This window comes from Heptranchias perlo, chromosome 17 (genome assembly GCF_035084215.1).
Source record: "Heptranchias perlo isolate sHepPer1 chromosome 17, sHepPer1.hap1, whole genome shotgun sequence".
NCBI lineage: Eukaryota > Metazoa > Chordata > Chondrichthyes > Hexanchiformes > Hexanchidae > Heptranchias > Heptranchias perlo.
In genome coordinates, this window is record NC_090341.1 from 54,024,279 (window position 1) to 54,038,566 (window position 14,288).

At 41.2% G+C, this 14,288-nt stretch overlaps 1 protein-coding gene across 1 annotated transcript in view; it reads right to left on the minus strand.

Moving 5' to 3' along the window:
• Positions 1-14,288, minus strand: part of dock3 (dedicator of cytokinesis 3) — a 1,008,697-nt gene that overhangs the window by 776,133 nt on the left and 218,276 nt on the right. The window contains exon 3 of the mRNA XM_067999007.1: positions 11,293-11,333. Coding sequence (XP_067855108.1) covers positions 11,293-11,333 — 41 coding nt within the window. The remainder of the gene's footprint in view (positions 1-11,292; positions 11,334-14,288) is intronic.

The window sequence follows — 14,288 nt, forward strand, 5'->3', positions numbered from 1 at the left end:
ATTTTTCTTAGTCTAGTTCAGGTTGATTTAAAGTAACACTACAAAATACAGAACTGATAATGACCAAGTAAAACAGCCTATATTAATTCAGGACCAGTGTTTCATACAAAGAACAAGTTAACACAATATATATGAAAACATGCACTGAGGGTCAGTCCCCCTAGACCAACAGGATTCAATCTCATAGAACAATCGTACTTTCAGATTCCCACTGTCCACAAAATGGCCCACACTCCCCAGTGATCTGAAAAATTACTGCACAACAAAGCAGAACAAAGGGGTGTTTTTCATTCGAGCAGTGATGCTCGTGACAGGTTTAGAATGCAACCAATCCATAAAGTTCAATAAGGACATGGTAATCCTGCAGATCAGCAAAAACACACTCTCTCCCTAAGCTCAATTTTCTTTCAAGTCCTGGCTCCTGATGAAAGTTATAGATGTTAAACTGGAACAAAACTGTTTGAGTATGAAATACCATTCATTCAGTATATGACGAATACTTAACTCAGTGCTGACCAGAAAGAAATTAATTCCAGTACATTGTATCAAATATTACTGAAGTTAGGCATTGCCAACTTGCAACTGCAAAAATGAAGCCACCCTAAAAAGATAGACAAAATAATTTTTACTTTAAAATAATTTAAAAGTGTGCCTTGGATTCAAAGGATGTTTAGCCAAGATGTTAGTTTTGTGTTCCTGGTTGAGGCTGAATGTAAATTTATAGTACAGAACATGGTGACCAATGTATGTAAACAACAACAACTTGCATTTATATAGTGCCTTTAACATAGTAAAACATCCTAAGGTGCTTCACAGGAGCGTTATCGAACAAAATTTGACACGAGCCACATAAGGAGATATTAGGACGTGACCAACAAGTTGGTCAAAGAGGTAGGTTTTACGGAACGTCTTTAAGGAGGAGAGGTAGAGAGGCGGAGAGGTTTAGGGAGGGAATTCCAGAGCTTACGGCCAATGGTGGAGCGATTAAAATCAGGAATGCGCAAGAGGACATAATTGGAGCAGCGCAGAGATCTCGGAGGGTTGTAGGGCTGGAGGAGATCACAGAGAAAGGCAAGGGCAAGGCCATGGAGGGATTTGAAAACGAGGATGAGAATTTTAAAAATCGAGACGCTGCCGTATCTGGAGCCATCGTAGGTCAGCGAGTCAGAGGTGATGGGTGAACGAGACTTGGTGGAAGTTAGGATACGGACAGCAGAGATTTGGATGAGCTGAAGTTTATAGAAGGTGGAAGATGGGAGACTGGGCAGAAGAGCATTGGAACAGTCGAGTCTAGAGATAACAAAGGCATGGATGAAGGTTTCAGCAGCAGATGAGCTGAGGCAGGGGCGGCAACGAGCGATGTTACGGAGATGGAAGCAGGCGGTCTTGGTGATGGAGCGGGTGTGTGGTCAGAAGCTCATCTCAGGGTCAAGCAGGACACCAAGATTGCGAACAGTCTAGTTCAGCCTCAGACAGTGGCCAGGGAGAGGGATGGAGTCGGTGGCTCGGGAATGGAGTTTGTGGCGGGGACAAAAGACAATGACTTCTGTCTTCCCAATGTTTTGTTGGAGGAAATTTCTGCTCATCCAGTACTGGATATCGAACTAGCAGTGTGACAATTCAGAGACAGTGGAGGGGTCGAGAGAGGTGGTGGTGAGGCAGCTGGGTGTGGTCAGCGTACAAGTGTTTACTGATGATGTTGCTGAGGGGCAGCATGTAGATGAGAAATAGGAGGGGGCCAAGGAGGGATCCTCGGGGGATTCCAGAGGTAACAAAAGCGGGAGCAGGAAGAGACACCGTTGCAGGTGATTCTCTGGCTACGACTGGATACATAAGAACAGAACGAGGTGAGCACAGTCCCACTCCCCTGGACGACGGAGGAGAGGCTTTGAAGGAGAAAGGTGAGGTCAACCGCGACAAAGGCTGCAGCAGAGCATGGAGGAGGAGGGATAGTTTACCATGGTCACAGTCACATAGGATGTAATTTGTGACTTTGGTAAGGGCCGTTTCAGTACCGTGGCAGGGGCAGAAACTTGATTGGAGGGATTCAAACATGGAGTTGCAGGAAAGATGGGCACAGATTTGGGAGGCGACAACACGTTCAAGGACTTGAGAGGAAAGGGAGGTTGGAGACGGGGCGATAGTTTGCAAGGACAGAGGGGTTGAGAAGAGGATGATGACGGCAGATTTGAAGAGGGCAGGGACAGTTCCTGAGGAGAGGGAACCTTAACAACATCAGCTAACATGGGGGCCGAGAAGGGAAGTTGGGTGGTCAGCAGTTTGGTGGGAATAGGGTCCAGGGAGCAGGAGGTGGATCACATGGACAAAATGAGCTCGGAGAGGGCACTAGGGGAGATAGGAGAGAAACTAGAGAAAGATGCGAGTTCAGGGCGAGGGCACGAGGCAATCTTGAGGGAAGTTTGGCTTGGTGGGCTGGGGAAAGAAGGGGAGCAGCAGAGGTGGAGGCAGCTGAACGGGTGGTCTCAATCTTAGTGACAAAGAAGTCTATGAGTTCCTCGCACATCCTGTTGGAGGGGAGGGGTTTAAGAAGATAGTTAGTAGTGAAGAGAAACCGGGGGTTATCTTTGCATTCCAGGATGATCCTGGAATACTGAGCAGTTTTTGGCAGAGGAGAGCAGGACCCAATAGGGCTTTACGTGGTCCAGCCAAATCTGGCGATGAAGGGCTAAACCATTTGTCTGCCATAAACATTCAAGTCTGCATCCTTTGGACTTAAGGGAGCAGAGATGAAGGCCATACTCGGGGGAACTACCAGGGTGAGATAGAGTAATGATTTTAATGGGGACTAGGCCATCAAAGGTGGCGGTGAGGGTGTGATTGAGCAGGTCAGTAGCTGCAGAAATGACATGGTGAATGGAGAGCCAAAGGCTAGACAGGCTAGAATTCGAAAGTGTCGTTGTAAGTGACTTGGGGGAAGAGTTATTTCCAGGGGTGGACACATAAGAAAGTGCGGTCAAGAGGGGGAAGGGGGATGTGGGTGGCGAGGGATACAAGGAAGTGATCAGAGATGGCCTTATCTGTAATTGACAGAAGAAAGAAAGAAAGAAAGAAAGAAAGAAAGAAAGAAAGAAAGAAAGAGGGAAAAAAAGGGGTGATAGAAGTGATGGGCTCAGGTCCGGAGCAGCAGCCAAAATGCGCACCTGAATGGATGCAGGGAAACTCAAGTTACATAGGCGTGGTTACGTAGCAAGATTAGGATTGATATGTTCTGGTAATACAGAAGATAGTAAATTCAATGTTGATTGTTCTATTCACATGGGTCCACCTCTAAACATTGTTATTATATCCAGATTTGACAGGTAATATAGTTTAGAAAATAACATGATTTAGAGATCAGCTAAGAGATAATCGATTGCTCTTTCAAAACTGTCTCCAAGATTCATCCAACTGTGCATTATAATTTGGGTACTTTGCTATGATGAATTAGTTAATAGCAAATATCTATTTCTAAACTCTACTTTCCTCAACTGAGCAGCTACAAATGTGAGACCACTCAAATAATCTGGTGTCTGCATCAACAGTTTGAAGATGAGATTACTCTAAGTAGCTAAAAGTGAAGGAGAGGAGAGCATAATCTTAAATTTTTGGTTGATTCTTAATGATCAGATCTTACAAAGAAGGAACTGTAGTTTGATAAATAGAATCTGCTGGAACAATTAGGAACTGTTAGGTAAACTTGTATTCAGATCTTGGAAAGCTAGTTCCAATAGTAGCAAGTATAGTAGCTGAGCAACCCTAAAATACACAGATTAAGTACAGCAATGCTTTCAAGTTTACTCGTTTGATTAATAGACAACACTGTTCAACACTGTGGAGTTAAATGGAGTGCGCAACTAGGATCATTTCATGAGGATAATGATTCTAACAGTACGAATTCGATCCATAAACAAGGTTGGGAGAGACATCCTCCTAACAAAAATTCAGGGAGAGCTGGGCGAGGGGGGCAGAGGAGGCAGAGTCTCAAGAGAGGGGCAAGGGGAGGCAGCGAGGGGCGAGACCCCGCGGGGCAGGGCAAGAGACAGACAGAGAAAGTCGACAGAAATGACTGAGACAACAGAGTTAGAGAGACTGTTTTTTTTTGGAAACCCAAAAGAAATAGATTCAGAAAGTAAACCAAGGTTTTAATCTGATCCACGATTAATGGGAGAAGTGGTTGGATCCTTTTCCAAGACTCAACGTTGGCATACACATGCATGCCCTGGACACCCCGGTGGCTATGATGGGCATCTGAAGTAGTTTAGAGACATGCTCAGTGGGCAGGCCATTATCATTATCTAATATGCCCAAGTGTCCAATACAGTTTGCCCCATGTACACTATTTCTTCTTGTTGCAAAAAAGATTCAGAGTATACTACACAGAGGTGGGATTTTCCCCTAAATTCTGAAATTGGTCTGTTCCTTACGGGGGTAATAGATTTATTCCCGAACGTGATGGTTACTGCAGCTTTGCAACAGCATCTGCTGAATCAATCTCTTGTTGTAAGAATAAATGAGACTAGTGATATGGGCCCATCATATTGCTGTGTTTTGCTCCCCACACAGCAGGAGAATTCATTTACTTGCAGATATTGTCGCCCATTACATATGGCCCTCCTACTCTTTCAGGCTACACATCTGTATTCTAACCAAATCTGTCATTTCAATTAGAGTATTAAAAGTCTATTATTTGTTATAGTTCTTGGCATTATTCAGCTACCATTGAATTCACACTACTTATCAGAACAATAGCAATGATAGTTTGATAATTTTCACACATTAGCTCTTCATTCCAGGTTTTAAATTGTATGAGTAGGTTTAGATTATCGTGATATGACTGGCAGGCCAACTGACACTAATTCCCAAAAGGTCCCATTTTCTAAAAATGCTATTTAAATTATACTAATACTGCAAAGGAACCACAGTCAGAACAATCTTCTATGATGCTTAATTTCAGCTGACAATCCACGAAACATTACCAAAATGCTGTGTCAGTGTTATTATCCCTCCCTTCACACAATTAGAAGTCCAATTTACTTTTCTTGACCATTATTAGCGAGCATGGAAGTAGATTGTTACATTATGAAACTTAATTACAATAAACTAAATGATGACCATAAATAATAAAAATAAAACACAAGTGTCCTTAATCCGTTATTGGCTGATCTCTGGCGGGTAAGCCTGTTTATGCATTTATGATGAATGAATTACGAAGGGATGGTCCACCAGCAGCATTTGCAGTGCTGTCCCACTTCACAAGGTGAAAAACAGCAGACAGGTGTTTCCTCAAAACAGAGCATAGTGCACCAAATAACTAAACGCTGTGCATTTGCTAATTAATTTTCAGTTATTTTGGTGATCTTCATGGCATGTTCAAGAAAATCTGTTCTAAATTCAAAGTTGAATTATCATGCAGGCTTCTATCCAGAAAGTGCAGGCTGCCAAAAAGTGAAAGATATGTTGCACAAAATTGCCTATTATAGAATATGCTGGAAGTACACAGCAGGTCTGTCAACATCTGTAAAGAGAAAAGACAAGTTAACGTTAACTTGTCGTTTTTCTTTACAGATGCTGATTGAATACAAAAAAGACTTGAAAAGAAAAAGACTTGCATTTGTATAAGAACATAAGAAATAGGAGCAGGAGTAGGCCATACGGTCCTTCGAGCCTGCTCCGTCATTCAATAAGATCATATAGCTGTACTTCAACCTCAACTCCACTTTCCCGCCCCATCCCTTGATTCCCTAACTGTTCAAAAATCTATCGATCTCAGTTTTGAATATACTCAACGACTGAGCATCCACAGCCCCCTGGGGTAGAGAATTCCAAAGATTCACAACCCTTTGAGTGAAGAAATTTTTCCTCATCTCGATCCTAAATGGATGACCCCTAGTTCTAGACTCTCCAGCCAGGGGAAACAGCCTCGGAGCATTTACCCCTATCAAGCCCTCTAAGAATTTTACATGTTTCAATGAGGTCACCTCTCATTCTTCTAAACTCCAGAGAATATAGGCCCATTCTACACAATCTTTCCTCATAGGACAACCCTCTCATCCCAGGAATCAATCTAGTGAACCGTCATTGCACCCCCTCTAAGGCAAGTATATCCTTCCTCAGGTAAGGAGATCAAAACTGGACACAGTATTCCAGGTGTGGTCTCACCAGAGCCCTATATAATTGCAGCAAGACTTCCTTAGGCTAACATACCGTTTTCTTCCTAATTGCTTGCTAAACCTGCATGTTAACTTGCTGTGATTCGTGTACAAGGACATCCAAATCCCTCTGAACATCAACATTTCTTAGTCTCTCACCTTTTAAAAAGTATTCTGCTTTTCTATTCTTCCCACCAAAGTAGATAATTTCACATTTCCCCACATTATACTTCATCTGCCAACTCCTCGCCCACTCATTTAACCTGTCTATATCCCTTTGCAGCCTCTTTCCGTCCTCCTCACGGCTTACTTCCCACCCAGCATTGTATCGTTAGCAAACTTGGATACATTACACTTTGTGCCCTCATTTAAGTCATAAATATATATTGTAAATAGCTGAGGCCCAAGCACTGATCCTTGCAGCACCCCACTAGTTACAGCCTGCCAACCTGAAAATGACCCAGTTTATTCCTACTCTGTTTTCTGTCCGTTAACCAATCCTCAATCTATGCTAATATATTGCCACCAATCACGAGCATTGTGTAACAACCTTTTATGTGGCGCCTCATCGAATGCCTTTTGAAAATCCAAATATACTACATCCACTGGTTCCCCCTTATCTACCCTGCTAGTTACAACCTCAAAAAACTAATAGAAGACAATTACAAATTATTTGTTTAATCTGTCTGCCATTTCCTTTTTCTCCATTATAATTTCTCCTGTCTCTGCCTCTAAGGGACCCATGTTTACTTTTGCTACTCTCTTCCTTATTACATACTTGTAGAAGCTCTTACAATCTGTTTTTATATTTCTTGCTAGTTTGCTCTCATTTTCTATTTTCTCCCTCTTTATCAATTTCTCGGTCACCCTTTGCTGATTTCTAAAACCCTCCCAATCCTTAGGCTTAATAGTCTTTTTGGCAACATTGTAAGCCTCTTTTAATCTCATTCTATCCTTAACTTCTCTAGTTAGCCACAGTTTGATCACTTTTCCTATGGAGTTTTTATTCCTCAAGGGAATGTAAATTCGTTGGGAATTAAAATTATTTCTTTAAATATTCGCCATTGCTTATCTACGGTCAAATCTTTTAATCTAATTTCCCAATCTACCTTAGCCAACTCACCCCTCATACCTATGTAATTAGCTTTGTTTAATTTAAGACCCTAGTTTCAGACTTAACTACATCACTCTCAAGCTCATTATGAAATTCTATCATATTACGATCACTCTGCCCCAGAGGATCCTTAACTGTAGGATTACTAATTAACCCTGTTTCATTACACAATACTAGATCTAAAATAGCCTATTCCATTGTTGCTTCCTCGACAGTTGTTCTCAAAAACTGTCTCAAACGCATTCCATGAACTCGTTCTCCAAATTACTTTTGCCAATTTGATTTGCCCAGTCTGTGTGAAGATTAAAGTTCCCCACAATTATTGCAATGCCCTTGTTACATGTTCCTCTAATTTCCTGATTCATACTCTGTCCACCATTATAACTACAGTTAGGAGGCCTATAAACTACTCCCACCGGTGTTTTCTGTCCCTTGTTATTTCTTAGCTTCATCCATACTGATTCTACATCCTGATTTTCTGAGCTAAGATCCTTTCTCACTACTGCCTTTATCTCATGTTTTATTATCAGGGCTACCTCCTCCCTCCTTTTCCATTTTGCCGATCTTTTCGAAAAGTCAAGTACCCTGGAATATTTAGTTCCCAATCTTGGTCACCCTGCAACCACGTCTCAGTAATGGCTAATAGATCAAACCCATTTATCTCTATTTGTGCCGTTAATTCATCTATCTTGTTACGAATGCTTCATGCACTCAGATATAGCGCCTTTAATTTTAACTTTCTACTATTTTTCTCCGATGTGACCTTATTCACTGCTGCACTATTACCTTTGTTAAAATCTCTGTCCCTTCCTGACATACTCTGCTTGTTTTTGGCCAAATCGCTACTCCGCTCTACAGCCTTGACTTTTCTCTTTAGACGTATAAATTTACCCTTACCTGAACCCTTCCCCCCTCTTAGTTTAAAGCCCTATATAGCACTTTTTACAACCTCAGGACGACCCAAAGCGCTTTACAGCGAATGAAATATTTTTGAAGTGTAGTCACTGTCGTAATGTAGGAAACGCGGCAGCCAATTTGCACACAGCAAGCTCCTAGAAACAGCAAAGTGATAATGATCAGATAATCTGTTTTTTTGTAAAAGTGATATTGGTTGAGGAATAAATATTGGCCAGGACACTGGGCATAACTCCCTTGCACTTCTTCGAAATAGTACTGTGGGATCTTTTACATCCACCTCAGAGGGCAGACAGAGCCTCGGTTTAACGTCTCATCTGAAAGACGGCACCTCCAACAATGTAGCACTCCCTCAGCACTGCACTAGAACGTCAGCCTAGATTTTGTGCTCAAGTCTCGAGTGGGACTTGAACCCACGACCTTCTGATTCAGAGGCAAGAGTGCTACCAGCTGAATCATGGCTGACGGCAAGATCACAAGATACATACAGGTGAGGAAGGCCATTCGTCCCATCTTAATTCATCAATTCCGAACAACCCCACACTTCCCCTGCCATTACTGAATCTTGTTTCTTGATTCCATGGAATTTTGCCTCCACTACTCTATTGCGAAGTCCATTCCAAGTGTAGATCACCCTGTGTGTGAAGAATAACTTTCTGGTACTAATCCTAAAGTCACTTTTTACGAGTTTGAATACGAGTCCCTTTGTTCTACTCCCACGATTTAATTTATACTATTCTGGATTAACCTTTTCTATACCATTTACTATCTCATACACCCCTGCAAGATCACGTCTCAGATGCCTTGGTTAGTGGCTGAAAAACCCAAGTTTCTCCCTTTTTTCTTCATAACTCAAATTTCTAAGACAAGTGATCAGCCTTGTGGCCCTTTTCCCTCTAACACTTGAATGTCTCCATTATTTCTCGAAGACCAGAACTGGGCATAATACTCAAGGTGCGGTTTGAACAGCGCATTGTACCGTTTGATCACGACTTCCTCTGACTTGGGTTAAAGGTAGTTACTCAAGCTGGCAAAAGATAGGAAGTGGTGTTCCACAAGGTTTGGTGCTCGGACCACTGTTGTTCACTATTTACATAAACGATTTGGACTCGGGAATCGGAAGTATAATTTCAAAATTTGCGGATGACACCAAATTGGAAGGTATAGTTAATACCGAGGAGGACTGCGACAAAATACAGAAAGACATTAATAAATTTGCAGAATGGGCATGCAATTGGCAAATGAATTTCAAAAAAGATTAGTGTGAGGTGGTACATTTTACGAGGAAGAATGAGGCCACATACTCCTTGGAAAATAAGAGTATAAATGGGGTAGATGAGCAGAGGGATCTGGAGTACAGATACAAAAATCACTAAAAGTAGTGACGCTCGTTAATAAGGCATTAAAAAAAGCAAACAAATCACCGGGGTTCATTTCTAGAGGGATAAAATTGAAAAGCAGGGAAGTTATGTTAAACTTGTATAGAACCTTGCTTAGACCACATTTGGAGTGCTGTGAACAGTTCTGATCTCCACATTGTAAGAAGGATAGAGAGGCACTGGAGAAGGTGCAAAAAAGATTTACTAGGATGATACAAGAACAGAGAAGTTATACCTATCAGGAAAGATTGAACAGGCTGGGGCTCTTTTCTCCAGATAAGAGAAGGCTGAGGGGTGATCTGATAGTGGTTTTTAAGATTAAAGGGTTTGATAGGGTAGATGTAAAGAAAATGTTTCCACTTGTGGGGGAGACTAGAACTAGGGGCCATAAATATAAGATAGTCACTAATAAATCTAGTATGGAATTAAGGAGAAACTTCTTTACCCAGAGAGTAGTTAGAATGTGGAACTCACCATCACAAGGAGTAGTTGAGGCGACTAGCATAGATGCATTTAAAGGGAAGCTAGATAAACACATGAGGGAGAAAGGAATAGAAGGATATGTTGATGGGGTTACATGAAGAAAGGTGAGAGGAGGCTCATGTGGAGCATAAATACCAGCATGGACCTGCTGCGCTGAATGGCCTGTTTCTGTGCTGTACGTTCTATTTAATGCTATACATTCTACTGTTTTGACTATATAGTTGAATATTCTGTTGGCTTTGTTGATTGCTGCTCAGCATTTGTTCGACATGCTGAGCGTTGCGACTATTAAAGCTCTTAGGTCTGTTAATTTCATCCTTGGCTATTTCATCATCATTACCATATTACCTGGTTTTGTTTCAGATTTCCAGCAGTTGCATGTTTTTTTTAAGTTTTGCCTGCTATTTTATATTTTTTCTTCAAAGTGAGTTAAGCTCCTTTTTAGTTAACATGTAATTTACTATCCCTATGTCATATGAAATATTGGCTGAAATAAAAGATATGTTTTTTTTCAACCTGCTGCTGAAAAGGTAATAAAGCTGCTTTTCCTGATGGTTTTGTTAGGTTCACTTAGCATGGAGTTGAGTCATTAAAGTCAGGAAGTTATTTCAATACAACATCAGAGTATTTTATTGCAACAACTGTGTATTCAACACGGTTATTCAACATGCTCTGCTCAGCGGATGGCAAAACAAGTTTCTTCGATGATTCACCACTGATACAGCATTAAGGGAGAGGCAGGGCGTCAGGACTGAGGGTGCAGGCAAGTTGGTGTTTCATTTCAAAACAGCCAGAGAATTATACCTCTTTCAGTACTGGAAAGAATTTCATATCTCATTCACAGAAGCAGCTGAAATATTCTGTCCCATGCTAAAACAATACACTATTGGAGTCACAGTGCCGCTAACCTGGTCGAGACAACTGAATCCCACTAATAAATAAATGCAAACATACATATTCATATGGATTGCCGATCAATTACTACAACTGAACGATCACTACGGTGATTAAAACTAAATTTCACTCCATAACAAAATACAGGCAAAAGAAACCAAATGAAAGTGAACTGATGTGAAATGCAGAATGTTCCTTATCACAGGCAGACATCACCGACACCGAGCTTCTAAAAAATGGCACAACTGATAGAAAATTAATACGATTCATGACATTCTAGCAGGGACCCACCACCAGGTTTCAATTTGATTCATGAAACAATTCTCACCCTTGAAATGGAAAGCTATGTATTGCTTACCTTAACAGTAGGCTTTTTGGTTGCAAACCCTCTGAACCATCCTGAAACACAAACAAAAGCGGGCTGTCAGTCAAGAAAAAATATCCAGGTGTGTCACCTTAGTGGATCTTTACCAGGGCAAATTATAGTCAACATTACTTTAAGTGAGAAGAGTGCATTGACTTTCAAAGAAACTGACTTAGAATTTTGGAAAACATGGAGGAGGGAGTGGAAAACCTTGGGTAAAAAACACAATGAAGTACTGATAAAGGGTTTTACCTCAAGTTATAACATAACTGTAGACATATCATTTAGCTCCAATATCTAGGTTCGATCTGTACGATGAACTCCTATCTTTCCCTTTCATATTGTCCTGTCTCCTCCCCAATATATCTCATTTTGAATTTGTTTCTTTTTACTTTACATGTGCTCTAGTGGATCAGAGTGGAAGCACTAAAATAATAAAACTTAAAATGAGATTGAGATGAAAGCTGAAACCAAGAGGCCCAAAAAAATAATAGGAAAAAAAAGTGAGATACAAGTGAGGTACAAAACAAAATGAATGCAAGGTGTCTGAGTTGGAACCTAAAATTCAAGCACTATAAAAGGCACAGAAAACATTCATTAATAGCTGTCACATAGTTAGGTTCCTTGCAACTCAAAGGACTTCCAAAATGATTACAGAATTCATCAGCCCAGTGAACTCTGAAAAGGTACAGAATGTTAAAACCTTTCGATACAATTGTTATTTAATGACTGGGTCCCGATGTACAGACCCTACAGTCTTTAAAATACACATAATATTCAGTCAAAATATCCCTTAAAAATAATCAACATTCAAGCCATCAAATCCATTTATAAAAGAATATTGTGTCTGCTGCATGCTAATGTGCATTAAACCTTACGGAGTCAAATCTCATGCTTCAGATTTGAATATGCAAAATATCTGTCACACTACCACGTGATTTATAAACCAAATAACAAATCACAATTGAGGAGGTCTGAATGCGGCAGTGAGCAAGTAGAAACAAAAAATACAAATAATGAACTACCAAGGACATATGAAAACTATGAATCAAGAATCAGTTTGGTTCACTTGATAGCACTCTTGGCTCTGAGTCAGAAGATTGTGGATTTAAGTCCAAGCCAGGACTGAGACACATAATTTAGGATAACAGTACAGTGCAGTACTGGGAACTGTGGCATTATTGAAGGTGCCATTTTTTGTATAAGTAGGTAAACCAAAGCCCCGCCTGCTTATTCAGGTGGAAGTTAAAGATGACATTACACTACTCGAAGAGGAGCAGGGAGTTCTCCCAGTGTCATGGCCAAAATTGTCTCTGAAAGCCACCAAAAATAGATTAAGAACATAAGAAATAGGAGCAGGAGTAGGCCAATCGGCCCCTTGAGCCTGCTCCGCCATTCAATAAGATCATGGCTGATCTGATCCTAACCTCAAATCTAAATTCATGTCCAATTTCCTGCCCGCTCCCCGTAACCCCTAATTCCCTTTACTTCTAGGAAACTGTCTATTTCTGTTTTAAATTTATTTAATGATGTAGCTTCCACAGCTTCCTGGGGCAGCAAATTCCACATACCTACTACCCTGAGTGAAGAAGTTTCTCCTCATCTCAGATTTGAAAGAGCAGCCCCTTATTCTAAGATTATGCCCCCTGGTTCTAGTTTCACCCATCCTTGGGAACATCCTTACCGTATCCACCCGATCAAGCCCCTTCACAATCTTATATGTTTCAATAAGATCGCCTCTCATTCTTCTGAACTCCAATGAGTAGAGTCCCAATCTACTCAACCTCTCCTCATATGTCCACCCCCTCATCCCCGGGATTAACCGAGTGAACCTTCTTTGTACTGCCTCGAGAGCAAGTATGTCTTTTCTTAAGTATGGAGACCAAAACTGTATGCAGTATTCCAGGTGCGGTCTCACCAATACCTTATATAACTGCAGCAATACCTCCCTGTTTTTATATTCTATCCCCCTGGCAATAAAAGCCAACATTCCGTTGGCCTCCTTGATCACCTGCTGCACCTGCAAACTAACTTTTTGATTTTCTTGCACTAGGACCCCCAGATCCCTTTGTACTGCAGTACTTTCCAGTTTCTCGCCATTAAGATAATAACATGTTCTCCGATTTTTCCTGCCATAGTGCATAACCTCACATTTTCCAATATTGTATTGCATCTGCCAAATCTCCGCCCACTCACCCAGCCTGTCTATATCCCCTTGTAGGTTTTTTATGTCCTCCTCACTCTCTACTTTCCCTCCCATCTTTGTATCATCTGCAAACTTTGATATGTTACACTCGGTCCCCTCCTCCAAATCGTTAATATAGATCGTAAAGAGTTGGGGACCCAGCACCGACCCCTGCGGAACACCACTGGCTACAGGTTGCCAGTCCGAGAATGAACCATTTATCCCAACTCTCTGCTTCCTGTTAGATAACCAATCCTCCACCCATGCCAGAATATTACCCCCAATCCAGTGATTCTTTATCTTGAGCAATAATCTTTTATGTGGCACCTTGTCGAATGCCTTCTGGAAGTCTAAATACACTACGTCCACTGGTTCCCCTTTATCCACCCTGTACGTTATGTCCTCAAAGAACTCAAGCAAATTTGTCAGACATGACTTCCCCTTCGTAAAGCCATGCTGACTTTGTCCTATTAAATTATGTTTATCCAAATGTTCTGCTACTGTCTCCTTAATAATAGACTCCAAAATTTTACCCACCACAGATGTTAGGCTAACTGGTCTATAATTTCCAGCCTTCTGCCTACTACCCTTTTTAAATAAGGGTGTTACATTGGCAGTTTTCCAATCTGCCGGGACCTTTGCCGAGTCCAAAGAATTTGGGAAAATTATTACCAAAGCATCCACAATCCCGACTGCCACTTCCCTCAAGACCCTAGGATGAAAGCCATCAGGTCCAGGGGATTTATCCGCCTTGAGTCCCATTAATTTACTGAGTACCAATTCCTTAGTGATTTTAATGGTATTT